We start from the raw sequence: 19,622 nt of genomic DNA on the forward strand, positions 1-19,622 counted from the left end.
GACCTGATTCGCTTTGTGGTCGTTTTAAGACTGCAGCGACTGTCCGGGCCAAACCGAGATCTGACCTCGCTTTTTTCTTAAGCATTTTAAAGTATCTTTGCTTTAGAACTGCCTATATTTTTTTTTCAAACCTGCATCTTGAAAGCTCTAAAGCACATCACAAAGCCATGGTTTGTTTACAACCAGAATTTTTGCCATAGTTTAACGTTTTTTTATTTTATGAGCACTTCATCGCATTTTCTCGAGTTTTTTATTGTTTTGTTGCGTAGATTTTGAAGTGATGTTTTAAGAAACAGACTATTTTACAGTGTTAGGTAATAGTATGCTCCTGATGTAAGAAAAACTTGACCAAGAAATGATGTCGGAGGAAGTTGGGTCTGAAGTGCCACGTAAACAGGACAGCAAAGCGGAAGAAAACAACTCCAAGGTAATCGTATGTGAAAAGGCGTAGTATTTCAAGAACCCAGAGCAAACGTTTTGGGGATGTTCACATTCGAATGAAAATGATAAAATATTTCTGGACATGTATTATTTTTGAAACAACCATTGAGGCCGTTTTTCTTAATTTACTTCCTTTCACCTAGGGTAAGTCTGCAGTTTCAAGTGGATCTTCCGACGAATCGAAGAGGAACGCTCAATCCGGTAAGAGAATATTTTTAAAAATTCGGCTTTATACCTTGAAACTTGCTAGGTATCGCCGATAACGCAAGGGACTTAAAAGGTTCTCTTCCACCGTCAAGTGGACGACAAAACGCTATGGTAAATTCAGACAATTCCAGTTGCCGTATTTATAGCCTTAGAGACTTACAAAGATTCAGATGAAAACCAAGAGAGGAATGGATAGATTCTTAGAGGGTGTAAAAAATCCATTCACCGAAAATTAGGCTAGAGTCCAAACTCCGAAGGAAATGTGTCTAAAATTGTGAAATGAACCACGACATTTGGCTAAAACAAGAATTCCGAAACTTCTTCTAATGAAGGGGTAGCAAAATTTTGCGTAAACGAAAGCTCAAAACAACTAGTTAAACTCCGTAAAAACAAACAACAGAAGTAAGCATAAATGTCCACGTCAGTTTTTCCAGTGTCAAGGTTAGAGGTCTTTGACGTGATTGGCTAATTTGTGAAATCACGCGCGCCGCCCGTGGATACAAAAAGGGTAAAAAGGGGAGTGTGGAAGGGAAAAATTGTTACTTGAAAAATTTTATTTGAAAACAAGAGATATTCTACACAGGGAAATGCGTCGTATTCGTGTGAACTTAAACAGATTCGGCACGCCTATTTTCAAGTCTTTAGGGTGTCTGAAAGTTATCTGCCTTTTTGACTTTGTGGCGTGAATTTGTCAACCTTCTTTATTAGGTTGATTTTGCTGAGAGGGATTGAAAATATATTTAAAATAAACTGACATTTCTTGACATAACTCGGTCGCACTCCTTGGATTTCGATCTCACGTCTCTTTTTTTTGGCTGATACCTTATTCATGGTCCACCTACAGTTTTCATTGACCCAACTGAAGAGTGACCCTGAAGCGACTTTATGTTCTTTTTTATTTATCATTTTAGCAGAGAACCTCACAGCGGATGAAACTGAGTCAGTGAGAGTGGACTCCAAAGAGGATAATGAAGTCTGTCACTTCTTAAGGTCTGTTCAGGCATTATGGGTAAACTGCGATGTGTATTCCATCGTGCTGTACTGTGAGGGTCTCATGGAGATAACCGATAGCCATAAAACGGCCAAAAAATTAGCCGTTAGGTGTAAATTAACAAATTTTAACTGTCACTCGTTAAAAAAAAAGATAACAGTAAAAATTATTCTGCTAATAGGAACGAAGAGAAAATAATATTCAGCCGTGAAAACCATCACCCAGCCCCCTCCCTCCCTCAAACCCTGAGGTCCTACAATGTGGCTTGTACAGCCGATCTTTGAACAACAAATGTACGTTATTCGCCAGCCGGGAGGTCCGTATTGGGAAAACTATGCCCGAGGTCTTGAGTACCGCCCGAGGCCGTAGGCCAGTGAATAACATTTTTATTTTTTTCAAACTTAACGAAATTCTTTCTAAAAAGAACCCGAATGATTTAGGGCTGTATTTACGACAAGATCTTCATAAACTGACAAATTTTTGAGCGAGTAAACGGTCGTTAAAATAGAGGTGATACAAACGTAAGGGAGAGGCTTCACCGAAACATTTTCATTTGCGTAATGATAAAGGTTATTTAAAAGGCTTCCAAACGAAATTTGAAACATCATTTTTACAAGTATCTGTCACAATCCGACACCTGTCAATTAGAGAGCGCGTAAGAAAAAAAAGCGCACGTGCATCTTTGAAAAAACAACGGAACTAGTTTGGCAAGGACTGTCACGACAATGTTTTCATAAAAAACAGTCAGTGATTTTACGAAAAGTATTCACTCTCATCGACGATTAATTGATGTTCGAAGATTTACCTTTGCGCAGTAAGTAAATGGCAAGGAAAGTATTTGTAAGTAAATTCAAATTTTTTATTTTTAAGTTGTGAGAGTTTGCTTGCTGCAATGGCGTGTATAAATCTGCGTCTTTCCTCCATGATAGCTAAATTTGAAAAAGAAACTTAAACTTGACACAAGGGGGTTTAATGCGGCTTTTTCTCGCTGAATTCATTTAGTTTCTGTTGTCCAATTGTCTAAATTGAACTGACTTGAAAAGACTTACCGAAAGCGTGTTTGTAGGAGAACTGAAAACTTCGCTCGCCCTTTCACTACGAACAAATTCTTTGAGAGAATTCAGATATTGAATGAATGAAAGTTCCATCGACTAATTCAATTGTAACCAAATACCTCACGTTTTAATTGTTGAGGTACTCTTTGTGAAAGATTTCAATTGATTACAGACGGTTTTTAGGCCGCCTGTCAACCAATTTAATTACACAGGTAGTGACCGACGTCTTCGCATAAAAATGCTGCCCAGCCGGAAAAACCAGATAAATTTATGAAAATGGCAACGGGGGAAGGGATGTACTCGGTGACTCACGAAAGCGTTATCGTGCCCGTTTGCAGAGATAGGAAAATACGATATATAAAAATAAAAACGCGATACTTACCTGATGCTTCTAGATTCTCCTTACTTCCCGATACCGGGAATGATTTCCAAAGAAGAATTCAGAGGCGTCAACAATTACTTAATTAAGCGCCGTGGCATTTTCTTGTCGCAGCTATTTGGGGCGCTTCATATTCTTCTTATTTCAAAAGATGAAAGTAGAACGAGAAATTGTCAATATCAAAGAAAGGAACATATTAAGTATAAAATATCACTAATTGTCCCGTTTTGGTGGGAAAACGGGGTTGTCCTTAGAATAGCTCGTACTGAATCTTGGAATATGCCTGATGGAATATGTCTGTGGTTCCACTCCTTGTGGGCGTGTCAAATCTTCTCAAAATTATTTGTGGTGTTTCCTCATTTACTTTTTTCATCATAGTTCACGTTTGGTTTCCAAGTCCTCAGCAGCATTTCCTGTTCGTCGAGTGTCCTCTTTCACAGATCTTAGAGACGTCAAAGGAAGAATGAAGTCCAGTGCAAAACACTGTAAAAGTGAAGGAAACATCTCAAGTATTGAGTTAGCTCCCTCACTTAATGGTTCAAAGTGGCCAGAGTTCTTATGCAGCAACCATACTGGTCAGGAGGACACCAGTGAATATGATGTAGAGGGTGTAAAAATTCAAACGACAAGTGAGGAAATGGTAAGTGGTTATTTATGATACTGATGTAAAGGGTGCTTTGTAAAACCAAACCTTCTGTAATCTCATGGGTAAAATAATTGATCATGAAATAAGTTTTATCAAATGTTTCCTCTGTGAGTATAAGTTATTCTCCTTTGCACGACCTGTCTGCTTCCTTTCGCCAGCACGTACATGCATACGAGTTTGCTCCAGATGCAGGAAAAGAAAAGAAACATTTCATTGACTGGTACTGATTATCACAAAATGATTATTGACTGTTCTGATTTCAGGCTTCAAAATGTGAGCTGACTTTCACTGAACCTAAAGGGGACAAAGAAGAAGGTAAATCATACAACCGGTTAGACTGATTAATATTTCTTATGGGAGAAGCATCTTTAGAAACCAGATAATTTCTATACCAAACTTTAAAAAAAGGATAAAAAATTAACAACTTACCGCGTTATGAGATTCCAAAGAGTAACCTGAGAATACTCTTTAGCTGTCTTCATAAATGTAAAAAAATTCTGTTATGAACGCCGTCATTTTGAAAACAGCTGTAATCGGTTTGCACGTAAAAAACCACGAAACGCAGTTCTTTGGTTATCGAAAACAAAATCATAATATTTAATTTAACTTAGAGAGTCATTTTGTGATATTCCTAATTAATCAAACGGCCTTCCGAGAGATGAAAGAAAGGGTATAGAAACTTTACTAGGACGATAGAAGGTGACAGCCTCCGTGGTCGGGTTTTAAGCACATTTTAAGACAATTTTTAAAAGCTTAAACCACGCTCTTTTGAAATCTCAAACACAGCTAAACTCACAATATCATGTGCACTTTTCGATTAGGAGAAAAAAAACTACACAACTTTAAGGGCATACTTCTTAAAATGTATGTGCCGAATTCTTATTTTCCTGTAAAGAGTAGATACCACCCAGTCTTTTCTTTAACCTAGTCCATTGACACTTATTTAGACTTTGGTTTAAGTTACTTGAAATTGCTCTCAAAATTTTTAAGGCCTGTTATTGACTTGAATAGCAGTGGTCACCAAATTAAAACCAATGGCAAATTGTTTATGTTTTATATACAAGGCGTTAGTCACGTGCAATAATAACAGGCTTCATTGGTTCTTCGTTATTGTTTGGCTTATTTTTGTTCCGATGGCGAGCTTACGCTATGGGTATACGCAACTGAACTGCTGCTGAAACCATTTACTTTGTACTTAAGTAGCAAAGGCCATGTCCACCAACTCACAGCAAAAGCTACAAAATTTGATTTTATGTCCCGGCGTTAAAAAAAACTGTAAATTTATTTGTGCTAAACTCGGGGAAGTAGAATTCAGCTGAATAAAATGAAACTTAACACTCATAGGTCTCTTCAGTGTTGTTCCATACATAGTGGTGTGATATAAATTGCTTTCATCAAACTAGGAAATGAAGTTACGGCAGATGAACAACCTCAAGTTACACGAGGACACGTTTACCAAAATTTTGACTTCGAGAGGTAACTAGTTGCAAAGTATCTACAATGGTATAACTTGCGATCGAAATGTATTACAGATATGATTCATTTCCCGGAGAAATGTTTGTTTTGAAACTGAAACCATTCATAATGGACAATTATATAATAAGCTCGAGATTTCAATCGCGTGATAGTTGATGAGGATGACGCTCAAATCAGCAATTGCTTGAACATAGACGTCAGAGTTTTCACAATGTGGACAATGCGTCTCCCGGCATGGAAAGGGGAGATCCAAAATAATTTTTTTCTCTCGATTGAATTCTTCTTGGGTGTTCTTCCTGAGAACGTGTTGATTTTGAGAACAAAGGTGAAAGGTGAATAATACTCGACGGGAAAATATGCCACCATGGAAAAGACTGAAAATTGATTGTTGAGATACCATTGAGGCCACTGTTTGATTAAAAAATGAAACCGTTTAAAAAGAAATATATATTTTTTTCGACTGGTAATTTTTAATTGAAATTACCATCATGATGTGATTTTAAAAATCTTATTTTATTTCTAATTTAAAGACCGCAGTTAACTATAGAAAAGTGTTCGCTTAAAAGGAGGCAAGGAGGATGGTTTATAGTGCATTAATATATTTGCCAGGAACAAGTTAACAGATAGTTACTGTTTCTTCCGTTTTCACAGAGTGATTGATTACGAACAAAGACAACGTTCGCTGAGTGATTCAACCGACTTAAACTCTTCAGGTGCCTTCACTGCCGAGAAGCTCAGGAAAACACAAAGCTATACAGTATTTCCCCACATCAATAAAAACTCCACATGCTCAGATGACGAACCTTCCTTCAACCTTTACCGAACATCCTGCTTCAGAGTTATGCCCCATCTATCAGAAGGCTCCTTTCACAATGAATATTTTCCAACAATCTCCGTTTTGTCTCGTTCGTCCCAGTTTGAAAATTACCCTTTGAATATGACTTGTGAAATCAGTAGCGAATCTGACGATTCTGTAAGAGAGCTGGAGGTAAACAACCAAACCGTGCTTCATACGTGGCGAAGGCCAGCCCAGAGAACTATGTCCTACTCAGAACCTGCTCCGGTTGAGCCCGAGGGACGGGTCCGAACATGGAGCCTACCTAATTTGGAGGAGAAGCGTTCAAGAGGCCAAGAAACGATGCACAAAGTTAAAGCGTCTCCATCGCGGCTTCAATTTCCCGAACAATCGTTGAAAAACCTGAGAGAAGAAGGCAGTTTATCTTCGCTGGGACACACCTCAGAGGTAGTTAGGTCTCGTTCTTCGTCAGTGATGTCACTTGTGGATAATTACGACAGCCAAATTTGTGATCAACATTTTCCATCCCAAGAGCCTCTTGAAGCTGAAGAAGTGATGGGTCACTGGGTAAATCGCAATCGAAGACAATCTATATCCAAACAGCCGTCATTCTTGTTGGTCAAAGAGGTCGACGAAGAAAACGAAGCTAAGGTGAGGGTAACGATTTAAATTTTAGAATTTTAACAAGCGCTTCGTAACTAGACTACAAGCAGTCCCTCCTTTTCGGCGAATTCCGTAGCGCGATTAAAAAAAAACAGTGAGGCAACTCCCAGTGATCCCTGTGGTGCGCTACCATCAATATTTTAAAACTGTCCTTTTTTTTAACTCGCGCGAGAGACTTCGCGGAGGAGGAGAGACTGTTCGTAGCCTAAGAACTTACCAGAGTGGATCCAGAAATGTCAAACACGAAGCTAACAGGTAATTTAAAAGATGTGACTTCTAGCAAGGTTGAGTGGTTATTTAAAAAATGTGACTCCGGGCAAGGATCGTGCCCTCGGCCTTGTTTATCGTTTTTTTTATAATACTCCTTATCTGTGGAACCTGTATTAAGCGGTCACCCAGTATTAAACTGTTAACTCACCATTCCCCGTGGGTGGCCGCAGAGCTAAAGAGAGCTCGTTAGTGAGTGGGGCTATCACAGTTGGTTCGTTTGTCCGACAAGTGCCCCATATAATGCTAAATTCATGTTACGCCCCAGGTAAAAAACATAGTTCCTTTAATTTTTTTGTTTGAGGTAAAGCTGTAAAACTCTAAAAACAGTTGTATTCGATTATACTTTTCAGGATCGTAAGACTCCTTCAGCTGTTTCTCTTGTAAACGAAGTTGCTGAGCAAGTCTTGAGTTCTCACGAAATGGTAAGATTTGAAAAGGTAAAAATAAAACCAGTAAATAAGACAATCGTAACAAAAATTTCGCTAAATTTTAATGAAGAAGTTTAGAAGTGACAGGCTTGTCTTTCGTGAGCGCCCTCTTGAGGTCTTAGAAGGGACCTTCAGCAGTTAGGACGGCAACGCCTAGGAAGACGTCGATTTAAAAATAAACATATTTTTAGCTTGAATCTCGTGAAATACTGGATGTGCCTATTATCTCTAACGGTGCCACGAGTTAATCTCAGCATAACGTATGAAAGCGGCATAGAGTAGTAAATGGAAACCTAAATAATGTGCCTTCGGGTTCCCCGCTCTTGAGACCGCGAAAATTTTGATGATTTCAAGTTGTTATTTTGCAGAGAACGGCTAAGAAATGTACACATTTTTTAAAAGGCACGTGCTGAGCTATCGTTCTGCTCATTAGATCTTTTGTTTGCCACCTCCTCGTTGCCGTCGTCGTCGTGGTTTGTTGAAGGTCCCTAGTCTCAGCCTTCGCCGGGATATTTTCTCTTCTTCAATGGCAAGACACTTCATTCCCTTGGCGCTTTTGCCTTCTCAGGACTGTAAATGACAACCAGCAAACTCAATCAATCAGTCAATCATTTCATTAATGTCATAGTTTGAAATAAGGTTGCCCTATATATCCGAGCCATAGGCTCACGTGTAAAAACTTTAAAGCTGAGCACATCAAATATGAATTACAAATGAAATATGGTAAGTATAAGAATATACAGATAAGTAATTATATTGAAGTACTTCGTTCAGACCACATTTAGATATAAAAATGGTATAAAATAGTATTTTTACATTCCTTAGTTAGATTATCAAATTATGACGCAGTAAGAGAAAGCTGATTCCTAAAAAGTGACACCTTAAAAGCAAACGAATAATGGAGTAATTTTCAGTGATGTTATTTTTATAGAGTGTTTCATCAGAAAGCGGAGATGATGATGTGTCAACAGTGGGGGCTGCTGTCAGGATGTGGAGGACTAAGCAGAGTGAACGTAGAGCAACAATCGCCTCAGACTCCCCTCTGACCGACATTCCTAAGTATGCGTCAGAAATAGAGCAACAAGCGTTTAGCAGGATCAAGCAATGGAAGAACAGCTTTGCTCTGAAATTGAACAATGTTCTTGGGGAGCGATTTCAGGAAATGGTTGCGAAGAAGGAAGAAGAATCATCGCGAAAGAAGAAGCCAAAAGTTTTAAACGTTCCCATGAACTTGTCTGATCAAGAAATGGGACAACTGAGAAACAAAATACTTCTGGAATTGAAGCAAAAATCAGCTGGGGGCGGCAGCCATGAAACCCTAGCAGACAATGACGTCCTCCTTCCACCCTCGCTTCCCATTCCGCGAGTTAAATTTCCAAGAAAAGCATCAAGTGATCAGAACCCTGCAGATTTAAGGGCTCAAATGATGAAGGAATTATCACGTCGTGTTTCGTCTGTTTTGGACGACGAGGAGGCTACCCACTGCTATAGACCATCATCTTTAGTGCCAATATCCACAAAGAGCTCGCTCCGAGCCAAACATCAAAATGTTGATTACATACCCCATGGAACTGGTTATAAATTATTGGATCCTGATGGTATTTATGACTTGTTAAACTGGCACGAGGCCGAGAGAAAGCGCTTGAAAGCTGAGTTGGAGGGGTTACCGCAAGCTGACTTACAAGGACGACAGGTGGGGTATACCTATAGCAATGTGTGCTTTGACTGGTACGTAGCAGAGGAGCGGGTCAGCCTCAATAGCAACGGGTATTTTCTGTTAGTCTAAAATGAGGGGAGAAGGCTGTTTTTTAGCCTTGACAGCAATATAGTAAAGCTGTGGGGACTTCAAAAACTCATCATTGGAGTGGTTGTGACTATGACTTTGCTAATTTTGACCAAAACTGTTTGAAGGACTACGCTCATCGTACCAACAGACCTCTCAAACCAGTCATTTTTGCACAATTTGTTCAAAATTAGAATGCAAATAATATGTTTCTCCACAGAAGGTTCGAAGAACACGAACGTAATTTCATAGACAGCCATTGCCTATAGCATTAACCTCAGCTAGAAGGAATTAAAATAAATTATGATTAGCCAACTCCTCTTTGTTAAAAAAGTTGACTGCGAAAATGTTAAAGTCTTTGATAGGGATTAGTCATGCAATAGTTTAGTCTTAGTAAATACATACTGAATAATCGCATTTACCAAGTGGAGTAGAGATGTTTTGATTCCTTTTTCATCATCTTTAGGTGGTCATTGATAGAGACGATGCTAATAAAGTTCTTCATTCGATGTTCAAAATAATGGAAGACATTTTTACGGGGACGATAAAGCGTTTCATGGGGTCAGAAGAATCAGTAGTGACCGCAGCCACATCAGACAATGGAGGCAAAGCTAATTTATCCAACACGACGGGAATTGGAGAGCAAACTCAAAGTACCATTTCAGGTCTGGCATATCGAGCTACGAAAACTGCAAAGTCACATTCAATAATACTATAACGCTGTGTAGCAAACCACTCCTTTCAGTTGCAAAATACTTTTACTGCAGCCCTGGAATTCAGGCCCCTAAGACGATGAATCCAATTACCATTTAAGGTTTATTGTTGATATGGTGATTCAAGTCCTGTAACCTCCTTTCCGCTTCTGGTTAAGTTTTAATTCAAGTTTTTTGTTTTGACAGGTTAGGTTTTTTGTGTCACAAAATTTGCCTCGTGAAACTTGATTTGGTGTACTCGATCCAGGTCTCCTGACTCGCTCTCATACCTGTAAACGTGGTTTATTACATCTTTATGTACATCTCAGTACAGAAGAGAAAAATGTAGCATCAGCAAGCTGTCGAGGACGTACATTTTTAAATTTTGGGGATAGAATTGAGACGCTAAGGTGACAAGTTCATGTTTGTAAAGGAGTTCTTTTCTTGAATCTTCAGAAACTAAAAAGAATGAAGAGCCTCAGGAGACTGATGACGCGAAATCTGATACTGAAGTGGAAACCGCTAGGGTAAGTATTCTTTTTTTGCCAGTTCGGTTTCTTCTTTGAAGATCAAAGGAAAATATTATCGTTAAACCAACCGGGTAGGATGTTAAAATGCCAAACAGCCAATAAGAACTCAACGTAGATAAAACGAATGATCGCGCAGGCGAGAAGGTTAGGTAGTGGGGCGAGTTTTATATTGCAATTACAGAGCACAATATGCAATACCAAGATTATTTGTGATTGCTATCGGCACTTCTTAGGACTATTCCAATCTAAATAATAGAGCGGATCTTTCACTTAGAAAGTACTCATTTTTTTCAGTTAAGTGAAGGACGTACGCATACCTCTGGTGAAAGCATTTTTTCCCAAACTGGAAGTATCGAGAGTCTGTCAAGTGAATCAAGTGCTGAGCTACCTTCGTCAGAATCCTCCATGACAGGAATAAGTTTTTCTTCTTCCAGTGATGCTGTAGGTGTATGTGACGGTCCAAATACAAGTGCATCAAGGAGCTATAATAACATTGCTGTTTCAGTTAATAGTAACTTAGTAAGTGCGTCGTTAAGTCAGGAGGCCGACCGAGAAAGTAATAGGGAGCACAAACGGGAGGCTGATGATCTCACAACACGTGGAAAAACTGATGGTCTCACAACACATGGAAAAGCTGATGGGTCAGATAAAGATCAAATTGTTAGAATCGAAAGCATTGAGTTTTTCCTTGAACACAGGCAAGACGACGCAAACGAGGACATGGTCGCAAGGCCAGGGGAAGTGCTATGCGACAAATTTCCAACTTTACACTCGTCTAAAAATACAACTGAGCCCAAAGAACTCACCGGGCAGACTATAAGTCCCATAGCTTTTGATAGCAATTATCAGGGTCAGAACCGTGGATTTGGGGAAACTCTTGAAAATAAGACAGCTGTTGAGGATATGTTGCAGCAAGAGTTGGAGACTTTAGAAAACGAGCTGAACGTTGTCAAGGAGAGGGCAATAGGTGGACTATTGGCAACGTCAAACTCGTCTGAAGAAGCAAGTCTACCATATACCTTTAAAACTGAATCCACTGACACAACAATTGAACCCCTTTACCTGAGGAAACAGAATGAGAACTCTGACGAAAAAGTCTATCAAATGAAGATCCAAGAGCTACAAGAAACTCTTCAAAGGAAAACAGTTTATGGGGAAGTGTTAGAGGAAGAAATTAAGTGTTTAAAAAACGATCTGAATAGTGTTAAGAGCAACTCTGAATACTGGTTTGATCAGTGCGCTAAGAAAAAGGAAAAAATCCAGGAATTACTTATCAATACTCAAGACGTGACCTCCCTCAACTTTGAATTGCGCCGGGAAATTAACCAGAAAAGTAAAGTTATAAACGAAAGAGATGAGGAAATAAAGAGACTTATCAAAAGTAAGACTGAAGCAGAGATACTATTGCGAGAGGTAAAGGAGAAACTCTCAGAAGCTCATAAGGAGACACAACTTTTGAAACTAGAGTTAGCGCAAATGAAGGAAGATAAAAGGTCAACCGCTTTCCAAACTGATAGTAAGGTTCTTACGAAGTCTGACATTCCAAATGACAACCTAAGAACAACTTACAAAGAAAAAACACGCTCTCTCGTTTCTAATCCCGGCGAACAAGTCATACCATCGAAAGTTGAATATTCAACGCTTCACCAAGGGTTCATGAGCTCAACCAGTAAGGATGAGAGGCAACAAAGCACGGTTGATAGAGAAGAGATAGCAACTAATGTCAGGAAAGCAAAAAGTACATTTTCCGCAAAAGATGGAAACAAGGGAACCCAATCATTATGGTTACCTACGAGAGCCTTTCTGGAATCAAACTGTCCAATGACCAGAGATCCAGAGAAAACTAAGAAAGCCGTAAGAGAATGGCTCAATAATATCATACGGGAGGCGAATAACAAATTGACCAGAGAGCAAAAAATCAGTAATTTGGAAAGCACTGACGACAGTGAAAGGAAAAAATACTTCGATGGTGGAAAAAAAAGAGCGAGTTGCTCTCTGAGAGAGACAATAGCTTCCTTTCAGGAAAAGATCTCGAAGGATGATTCAAAACTTACGGAGCAACACCACGAAACCTCTTCCTCTCGCCTGGGAACAAAAACCAGGAGGCTTGACAGACAGGAGCCATTTAGAACAGCAGAACATGCCACAAAAGAATTTTTTGTTTCCAAGCGAAACTTGGCAACTGAACAGCATGCTATACAACAGGATGAGGTAACCGCGGTTAGAAAAGACTCAAACCTGGCGACTCATTATTCACTTGATTCCTGTATTGAACCATTTGATTCCCCCTTTCTTACCTGTTTCGACGTCGTGGACGTTTCAACTGCCGACCCTATTGACTCTGTTGAGCCATTTAGTGAAGTTTTTCTTCCGTGGTTAGATTATACAGACGCTGAATACCGGACAAACACGGAGGATTTACGGCGAAAAGTTAGGAGGGAGGGTCAACATTCTACACACAAAGCCGGTCTCAACAAATTCTTCTCATCAAGCGATGCAAAGAAAACGAAGCCCAGGGAATTCAAAATTGAACAGCTCATAGGTATGCGATATTAGAATATTGATACGCTGATGACTTATGCTTTGTAACATCACGATCAAGCAGCGTTACTTTTTCTTGAGAATGAAATTTCAGAGGGAAGCCATGCTCAATGGGAAAGTCACAATATTTCATTCGTTTTTTACATTGTTCATTGTTCGCCAAAGGCGAAATGGATATTGATGGATAATCCCCGAGATGAAGGCGACACTATTCACTGACCCTGAGACGAATAATTGTTTTAGTATAATTGCTCAGGTGCTTTTGAATTCTGTTGTAAATTTTTTTTGTGGTTGAAACAATTCTGTAATCGTTTTGATTACTGGTATTGAGATAAGCAGCCATTTTCCATTAGAATTAAATAGGTTCATAATTTAATTTAATCTGCAACTACTTTGTGTCTCTTTTAAAAAGTGTTTGGAGAGTGTTAAGTTACACTTATGGTATCCTTTCTGCTCTTCAAAATCGAATTTTACTCTATCGCGTTTCTCACTCCTTGCGTAACATGAGAGTGAGTTAGCAAAAGGACGGGAACGGGAACGTCATTTCAGAGCGGGAGAGCGCGCGGGTAGTCTGGACAGGACACTTTTTTTCGACTTCCGGTGTTGGCATCGTCGTTATATTCAACAAATTCAGGACGTCATTTCGCTGGTTTTCCCGTGCGATCGAAACGCGTGGGATTTGCGTAAATTGTGCGCTTGTAAACGAGAAAACAATGATTGGAATTAATCCAAAACTCATTTCTAGGATAAGTAGGTCCCCTTCCTTGTTTTGTTCAGTGTAGTTGTGAAAATTTATCGCTACATTTTTGCCAAGTGAGTGAATACTTTGCGCATTGAAGTCAGAGAATAACAATTCCAGAATGAGCTCGGTTTGCACTTTTTATGTCTTAAATATTTGATCAGCGCCGATGAAAACGAGGACAAGAGAGTCATGCTCACGCTTTTAAGGAAATGACAATCAATTTCATTCGATGAGTCATTCTAAATTTATTAATTTAATTACGTCTTGAACGACTTAATTAGTTGAAAGAAACAAGAAAAAAACCGAAGTCTTAACCGTTTCAATGGTGACCAGCTAATAATAATTTCATTCTTTCATTGTTAAACAAGAAGTCATCGTAAACAACTCCATCGCACGTTCGGTCGCATGGTTTCTATAAGGTTTCGCCATATATCAGTTCAAAATGCATTGTAGTAATGAAGGTAGTGCTCAAAAGAGATGTACTGTCATTAATGAGGAGAGAGATTCAGTAAAAAAGGGAGAGAACGACTGTCACGACGATTTCCAAAATATACTTTGTAAAATTATGAAGAACGAGTAGCACTAAAATCTGGTGGCACGAAACAAAATGACATTCAAGATGATATTCAAGAACGAAGATAGCGCTGACAACGACAGCCAAGTCACTTCTGAAACAAAACGGGGCGATGTACTTGACCCAGTTCCTTACCGGTCTTTTTGCTTCGTGCGTCGTTGTCAACTGACGTTTCCGTTCTCTTCCTAAATGACTCTTATGACGAAACGCGTGGCAGCGAGTTTGAAATTTAATTCCCCTGCCATAATCGCCTCCAAGGTGATTATAGCGACATATGACACAATCCTCGACCAATCAGAGCGCACGCATCTTTGTAATGATGGAGCAATTATACTAAAAATAGCCACCAATGCAACAAACTGTTAAGAATGTTTCTCACCCAAAGAGAATAGTGGTCCCTCAATGCCATGAAAACTGCCATGTTCTGACTTACTTCACATGAAATTGATAGATTAATAATGAGATAGTGAATAACATGTTCTTTTGGTACCCACTTTCCACAGCCGATGAGATGGATTTGTTACCGAGTAGTAGTAAAGAAACCTGTTCAAAAGGAGCTCAAATCGAGCGATATTGCCAGCAAAACACCGAAGAAAGAAAAAAATTACTCACCCACAAAACTTCCGTTACAACGAAGAAAACAGATGAATCAACCTTAAAGCACGAAAGGCCTGATTCTATCAGATACAAGCCCTCCGGTTTTGAACAATTTGAAAAGGTAACTCCTGAGTCACTTTATGCACTACAAGGCTCGTTTGGTGCTGATAGTCGTGCTGACACTCTTTTGGTGGATGAAACAGAATTAAACGACTCACTTGGGTTTTTGACGGGTCTCTACGAGGTTACACCGCTTTCGGATGAATTTAACACTGTTGAGAAAGATATTGAGCGTTTACTAGTTAACTTAGATACCAAAACGAGAAGCCTTGTTGGCTCAAAAAGGGAACATTCAAGTGCTTTAGAAAAGGTTTTGACGCTTAAACTGGTGGAGAGTAAAGTTATGGTTGGAAATAACAATGGTCTTATCGACTCTATAAGTGCAGAGATTAAGCTTAACAAAGAGAAGTTTGTGAACAATGTTGAAAGAGGAAACATTTCCAATGTGCCTCAAATTCATGAAGAAGTGGAAACGTCAGTTACATATCCAGTGGTTGAAAAAGGTTCAGGAATGACAAAAAAGCAACGATTTGTGCCAGAACAACACACTCGTGTAGAGCTTTCTCATTGCACATACGAGCAAGACGATGAAAGTGACAAGCAAAACATCGAGGGAAGAAATGGCTATGGAACAGAATTTGTTGAGGAAAAAACGGTCGACGCTGAACACTGGATTTGTAATCTTTTTAAAGGGATCGGCGCTGTAGAAAAAATGAATAAGTTGAAAACAAATGGCACAGACGAAAGCGAAAATGTAACAAGGAAAAAAGTTCGTCAAGGTCAGGAAACGGATTTGAAAGATTTTTTTCCAAGCTGGTACCTTCCGGAATCTGTTGAGTTTTTATCTTCTCTGAACAAAAGAGTCATTGCAAATGAGAAAAGATGGAGGGATGGTTCACATGTCGCTCCAAACAACTGTGAAAGAAGAGGAAACGTTCATTCAGGGAGTGATAGCACAGGGACCAAAAAGTTCACTGAAACAATTCCGTTCGGTCATAAAAGGCAACAAAGAAAAGCCGAGAGAGATTTTCGTCTTGCCTTATGGCAAGAAAAGAACGCTCTTTTGCGAGACAAAAACGGCGATCCAGTCAGCACCAACAACATCGATGGTAGCCTTCTGGGAAAGATTGGAGAGAAGTTTAAAAGGGCCTCTCGCTTCAGAGAGGAGGAAACTTTTAAGGTAATATTAATTTTCTTAAAGGTTATAAGTCCATGCAACAATATGCCGCCTTATCCTCTTCTCGCACTCTAAATACAGCTTATTTGAAGGAAGCATCAATGAGTAATCTGTTCTAAAATTTTGGTAACGCGATCCGTCTTTGATTAAGTAAAGCAAAATCACTGTCGAGAATAACTAGTGGATCCGGTTCTTTTTTTCAATAAATGTAAAACTAAGAGAGGTACCCAGCAATGAGGAAAGACATAGTTTAATATAATAACATGACTTTTTTGACACATTGACGGTTTGAATGATAGTTTTCAAATCTCTGCTCAATTGGGCTCAGTGCAATCCCAGTTGTTAAATAGTTTCTAAAATAGTTTGCCAATGATCTTTGTAGTTCTCCTTGAGCCTTCATTTTACGACTAACAGCTCGTATCTTGATACATATGGAATATTATTACAAATGTGATTTTCACGTGAATTTTTCCAGCATTACTGGAGCATTTTGGCCAAGCGGTTAGGGCGCTGGACCTGTACTCTTGTGGTCCCGGGTTCAGCTCTTCAACCCGTTGCTCACTTTTTTGTTTTCGGTTGCCCCAAGTCTAACTCCTAGGCTGCGCTTTGTCTGTAGCCAGTTGGGATTTTTGTTTTTACAATGTTTATTTACAATTTGTATGAATTGGCCCTGAGAAGCCCTGCTGGGGGAGTGGTCAATTATAATTATTATCATCATTTTTATTGTTATTATTTTAATTACTTATCGAACTTTATGATAACGGAAACGCTGTCGGAACGTTTTCAAGAAATTTACCATTATTCAGAATCACTTGTCTTTAAAACAGTTAACTGACCAGGAACTAATACTCTAGTATCTTCTACTTATGCGGTCTTGTTGCAGTTGAGTGAGGGAAGCAAATATCCGAAGAGGATGACAAACTTCGGAGAGCAAGAAAGGACGTCATTAGGTGAGTCTCGCTTCTTGAGGATTTCTCCTGCTCTGTAAAGGGTTTTCCATTTGTAAAAAAAATCGCCCCTCTTTTGTGCGAACATCTGCTTAAAACTACTTTCATTGATAACAGAGCCCCTTACATTTCACGCTCATTTTGGAGAAATATGAAAATAGACTCTGCTTTGTAGAGGTTTCAACGTTTTGATATTAAATTTTGATCTCAAATGAGTTTGGTAAACTCAGAAATAGAGTTACAGCCGACTAGAACTAATCAGAATATCAGAAGTTGTCGATGATGATTCGCACTTCAGATAACTGTGGGCATCACTGGTAAACTTTGGTAGCTCTGTGGTAACTGTTTTTTTCCATTGCATCTTAAATTTTAAGGTTTCACAAGTTCGATATGTTCTACAGATATATTACAGAGCGTAGTAAAGCAGTACCCTTGGACTTACTTATTATTCTGGTCGACGGATTAACACTTTGAACTTGAGGAACCAAAACAGACAGAATTGCCTTTATGACTGTTTATCGTAAATTATTGATAATACTTTCACAGAAGATGAAAAACAGTTGGATTCCCTCTTGGACATGTATAAATCAACTCAAGACGTGTTGCAGAAACAGGCAGAGCAGGAAATGGCCATTAAGAAATGTAGGAACAAAGTAGACTGTATGACTGAAGAAATGAAAACGTTACAAAAAATTACTGCAGAGGATGGTACGCTTAAACAAGTGAGTAATAGATTAGCTTGAACCAATGAGTCAACTGTTAAATTCAATAGCTTTTCTTACTGTTTAAACAGGTACTACTGATCATTACCGTAATGATTTGATTTGGCGCCCTATAATAAGTGCCCCCTTCTAATGAGCACCCCCTCTAATAAGCACCTTCTTCAAATTCGTTTTTGATAATAAGCGCCGCCATTCTTATAATTGCCCCTATCGAGTATGAAGCATCCTCATTGCAATAAGCGCTCCTATATCAATTAGCGGCACTATCCTGTTTCAGTGATAGTGCTTTTAGTGTACCAGCACATTCAGATCGAAGATGGTTCATCTTCCTTTAATTGCTTAATTGCCTATTTCAAACCTTATTATACAAAAACAGTGGTCTTCGTCTCACTCTCTCAACTATAATGTCCATGTGTGTGCACAGTTCCTTTAAACGAATAATCACGCTTTCAAATTTTGCGACGACGATTTCGTTTCTGTTCTTTCTGACCAGGAAAGGTCCAGGGACAGCATGTCCGTTCATCAGTGTTCTTGATCCTTTTCAAATAAACATCAAAGATTTTTGTGCAAAATTTTCTTTCCTTGAAAATCAAAGAAGCGCCGTGTTCCTTAATAGCGCCCCGTTTCGAATAAGCGCCCTCCCTTCATATGTCAAGAGCAAATAAGCGCCCAGGGCGCTAAATCGAATCATTAAGGTATGAACAAGAAATCTCAATATCGCTGAGTTTTTTTTCATACTACAATTTTTTCTTTAACAAAGAAAAGTTATAACGTTTGCCAACCGAAAATGGCTTCTGACTCTTCAGGCTCTTAAGTCAAGGATGAGGGAAAAAGCATATACCCGAAAAAAAGATGAATGAATTAAAAAATAAGAATAAAAAATTCGCTGAGGAAACTCTTTCTCTTTTTTGCTGTCTGCAACACTGTCATAAAAACTGTCAGGAAAAAAATTCGCTATTAAAAAAAGGGGAAAAGGAAGAAATAAAACTACAATCCTGACCTATCAATGCGCATTGTACATGTCAGTGTGCTACTAAATTTTGTAATGAATTTTATTTTTTCCAGGGAATAAAAATGGTTTCTGGGAAAACTTCGTGGTCAATTTAGCAACGGCAAAGAAGAAGTTTGAAAGACTGCTGGTTCATAAGTTCATTTGAGCCATGTTTGAGAAACTTCTTCATGGAATTACACGGTTATCGTTCTCAACTGAGGCCCTAGATCTATTGTCAGAGTTTCCACAAAATAAACCGATTTTTATTTATAAATAAATCAATATCATTACTTCATGATCTCTTGGTAGACTTTGGCTTCATGTGCAGCGCCCGCATTCATTTGCATACAACTTCCTTCACTAAATCTCTCTGGCTTGTTTGGTTTGTTGCTCAATATAAGACTAGATGACAGCGCTGTCCAAAGAATCATTGCTGTCACATTGCCTTTCTAAATTGTTTGTTTGTGTTTAAAGATTTGTGAAGTGGAGCTCTGTTGTGAGGTGCTTTTTTTCAGATTTCCTCTAACCAACTTAAAGATACAAACCAGGCTGAATGGAAATTCCATTACCAGTTTCAAAAACCTTTACTTTTTATTAAAGGTAGTTGTTCGTCTGTCGTATTCGACAATGACCATGAGACTTCGAATATTGAAAACAGAAAAGTCAAGGTCCGTGCGTAGGAAGATGCCTTGAGAGGCCTGCCCTTGACTTGAAGAGGCGTCTGCATGTTGGACAGGGAAAGATTGGTACTGCACTGGTTGCAGACGCTGTTCGCACCTTGCGAATGGCTCTTTTGTTTTTGGACTCCTGAATCCACTTTTTTTTCGGCTAAACGAGCATCAGATGATACTGCACTGTGCCAGGTGGGACGGTCAGCTGCAAGGGCTTCCCAATTTTCAACTGCCTGTTTTTCG

General features: G+C 39.0%; 1 protein-coding gene across 1 annotated transcript; it reads left to right on the forward strand.

Annotated features, from left to right (window-relative positions):
- The first annotated feature begins 287 nt into the window (after positions 1-287).
- LOC131789972 (uncharacterized) lies at positions 288-18,957 on the forward strand. Its single transcript, XM_066161322.1, has 16 exons — positions 288-427; positions 585-642; positions 1,560-1,638; positions 3,452-3,713; positions 3,983-4,034; positions 5,123-5,195; positions 5,847-6,642; positions 7,275-7,346; positions 8,284-9,045; positions 9,602-9,800; positions 10,284-10,354; positions 10,652-12,899; positions 14,718-16,051; positions 16,932-16,998; positions 17,542-17,717; positions 18,783-18,957. The coding sequence occupies exons 1-16, from the start codon at positions 356-358 to the stop codon at positions 18,822-18,824; spliced, it is 6,363 nt and encodes a 2,120-aa protein (XP_066017419.1). The 5' UTR covers positions 288-355; the 3' UTR covers positions 18,825-18,957.
- Positions 18,958-19,622: the final 665 nt, after the last annotated feature.

Source organism: Pocillopora verrucosa, chromosome 1 (assembly GCF_036669915.1).
Source record: "Pocillopora verrucosa isolate sample1 chromosome 1, ASM3666991v2, whole genome shotgun sequence".
In the NCBI taxonomy this organism is placed as follows: domain Eukaryota; kingdom Metazoa; phylum Cnidaria; class Anthozoa; order Scleractinia; family Pocilloporidae; genus Pocillopora; species Pocillopora verrucosa.

Bases quoted from the DNA above. Each gene is read 5' to 3' on its own strand.
- LOC131789972 (XM_066161322.1), top strand. From the start codon at position 356: ATGATGTCGGAGGAAGTTGGGTCTGAAGTGCCACGTAAACAGGACAGC. The intron at 9,801-10,283 runs GTCTGGCATATC...TTGAATCTTCAG, and splicing joins AACTCAAAGTACCATTTCAG to AAACTAAAAAGAATGAAGAG. The intron at 17,718-18,782 runs GTGAGTAATAGA...TATTTTTTCCAG, and splicing joins AGGATGGTACGCTTAAACAA to GGAATAAAAATGGTTTCTGG.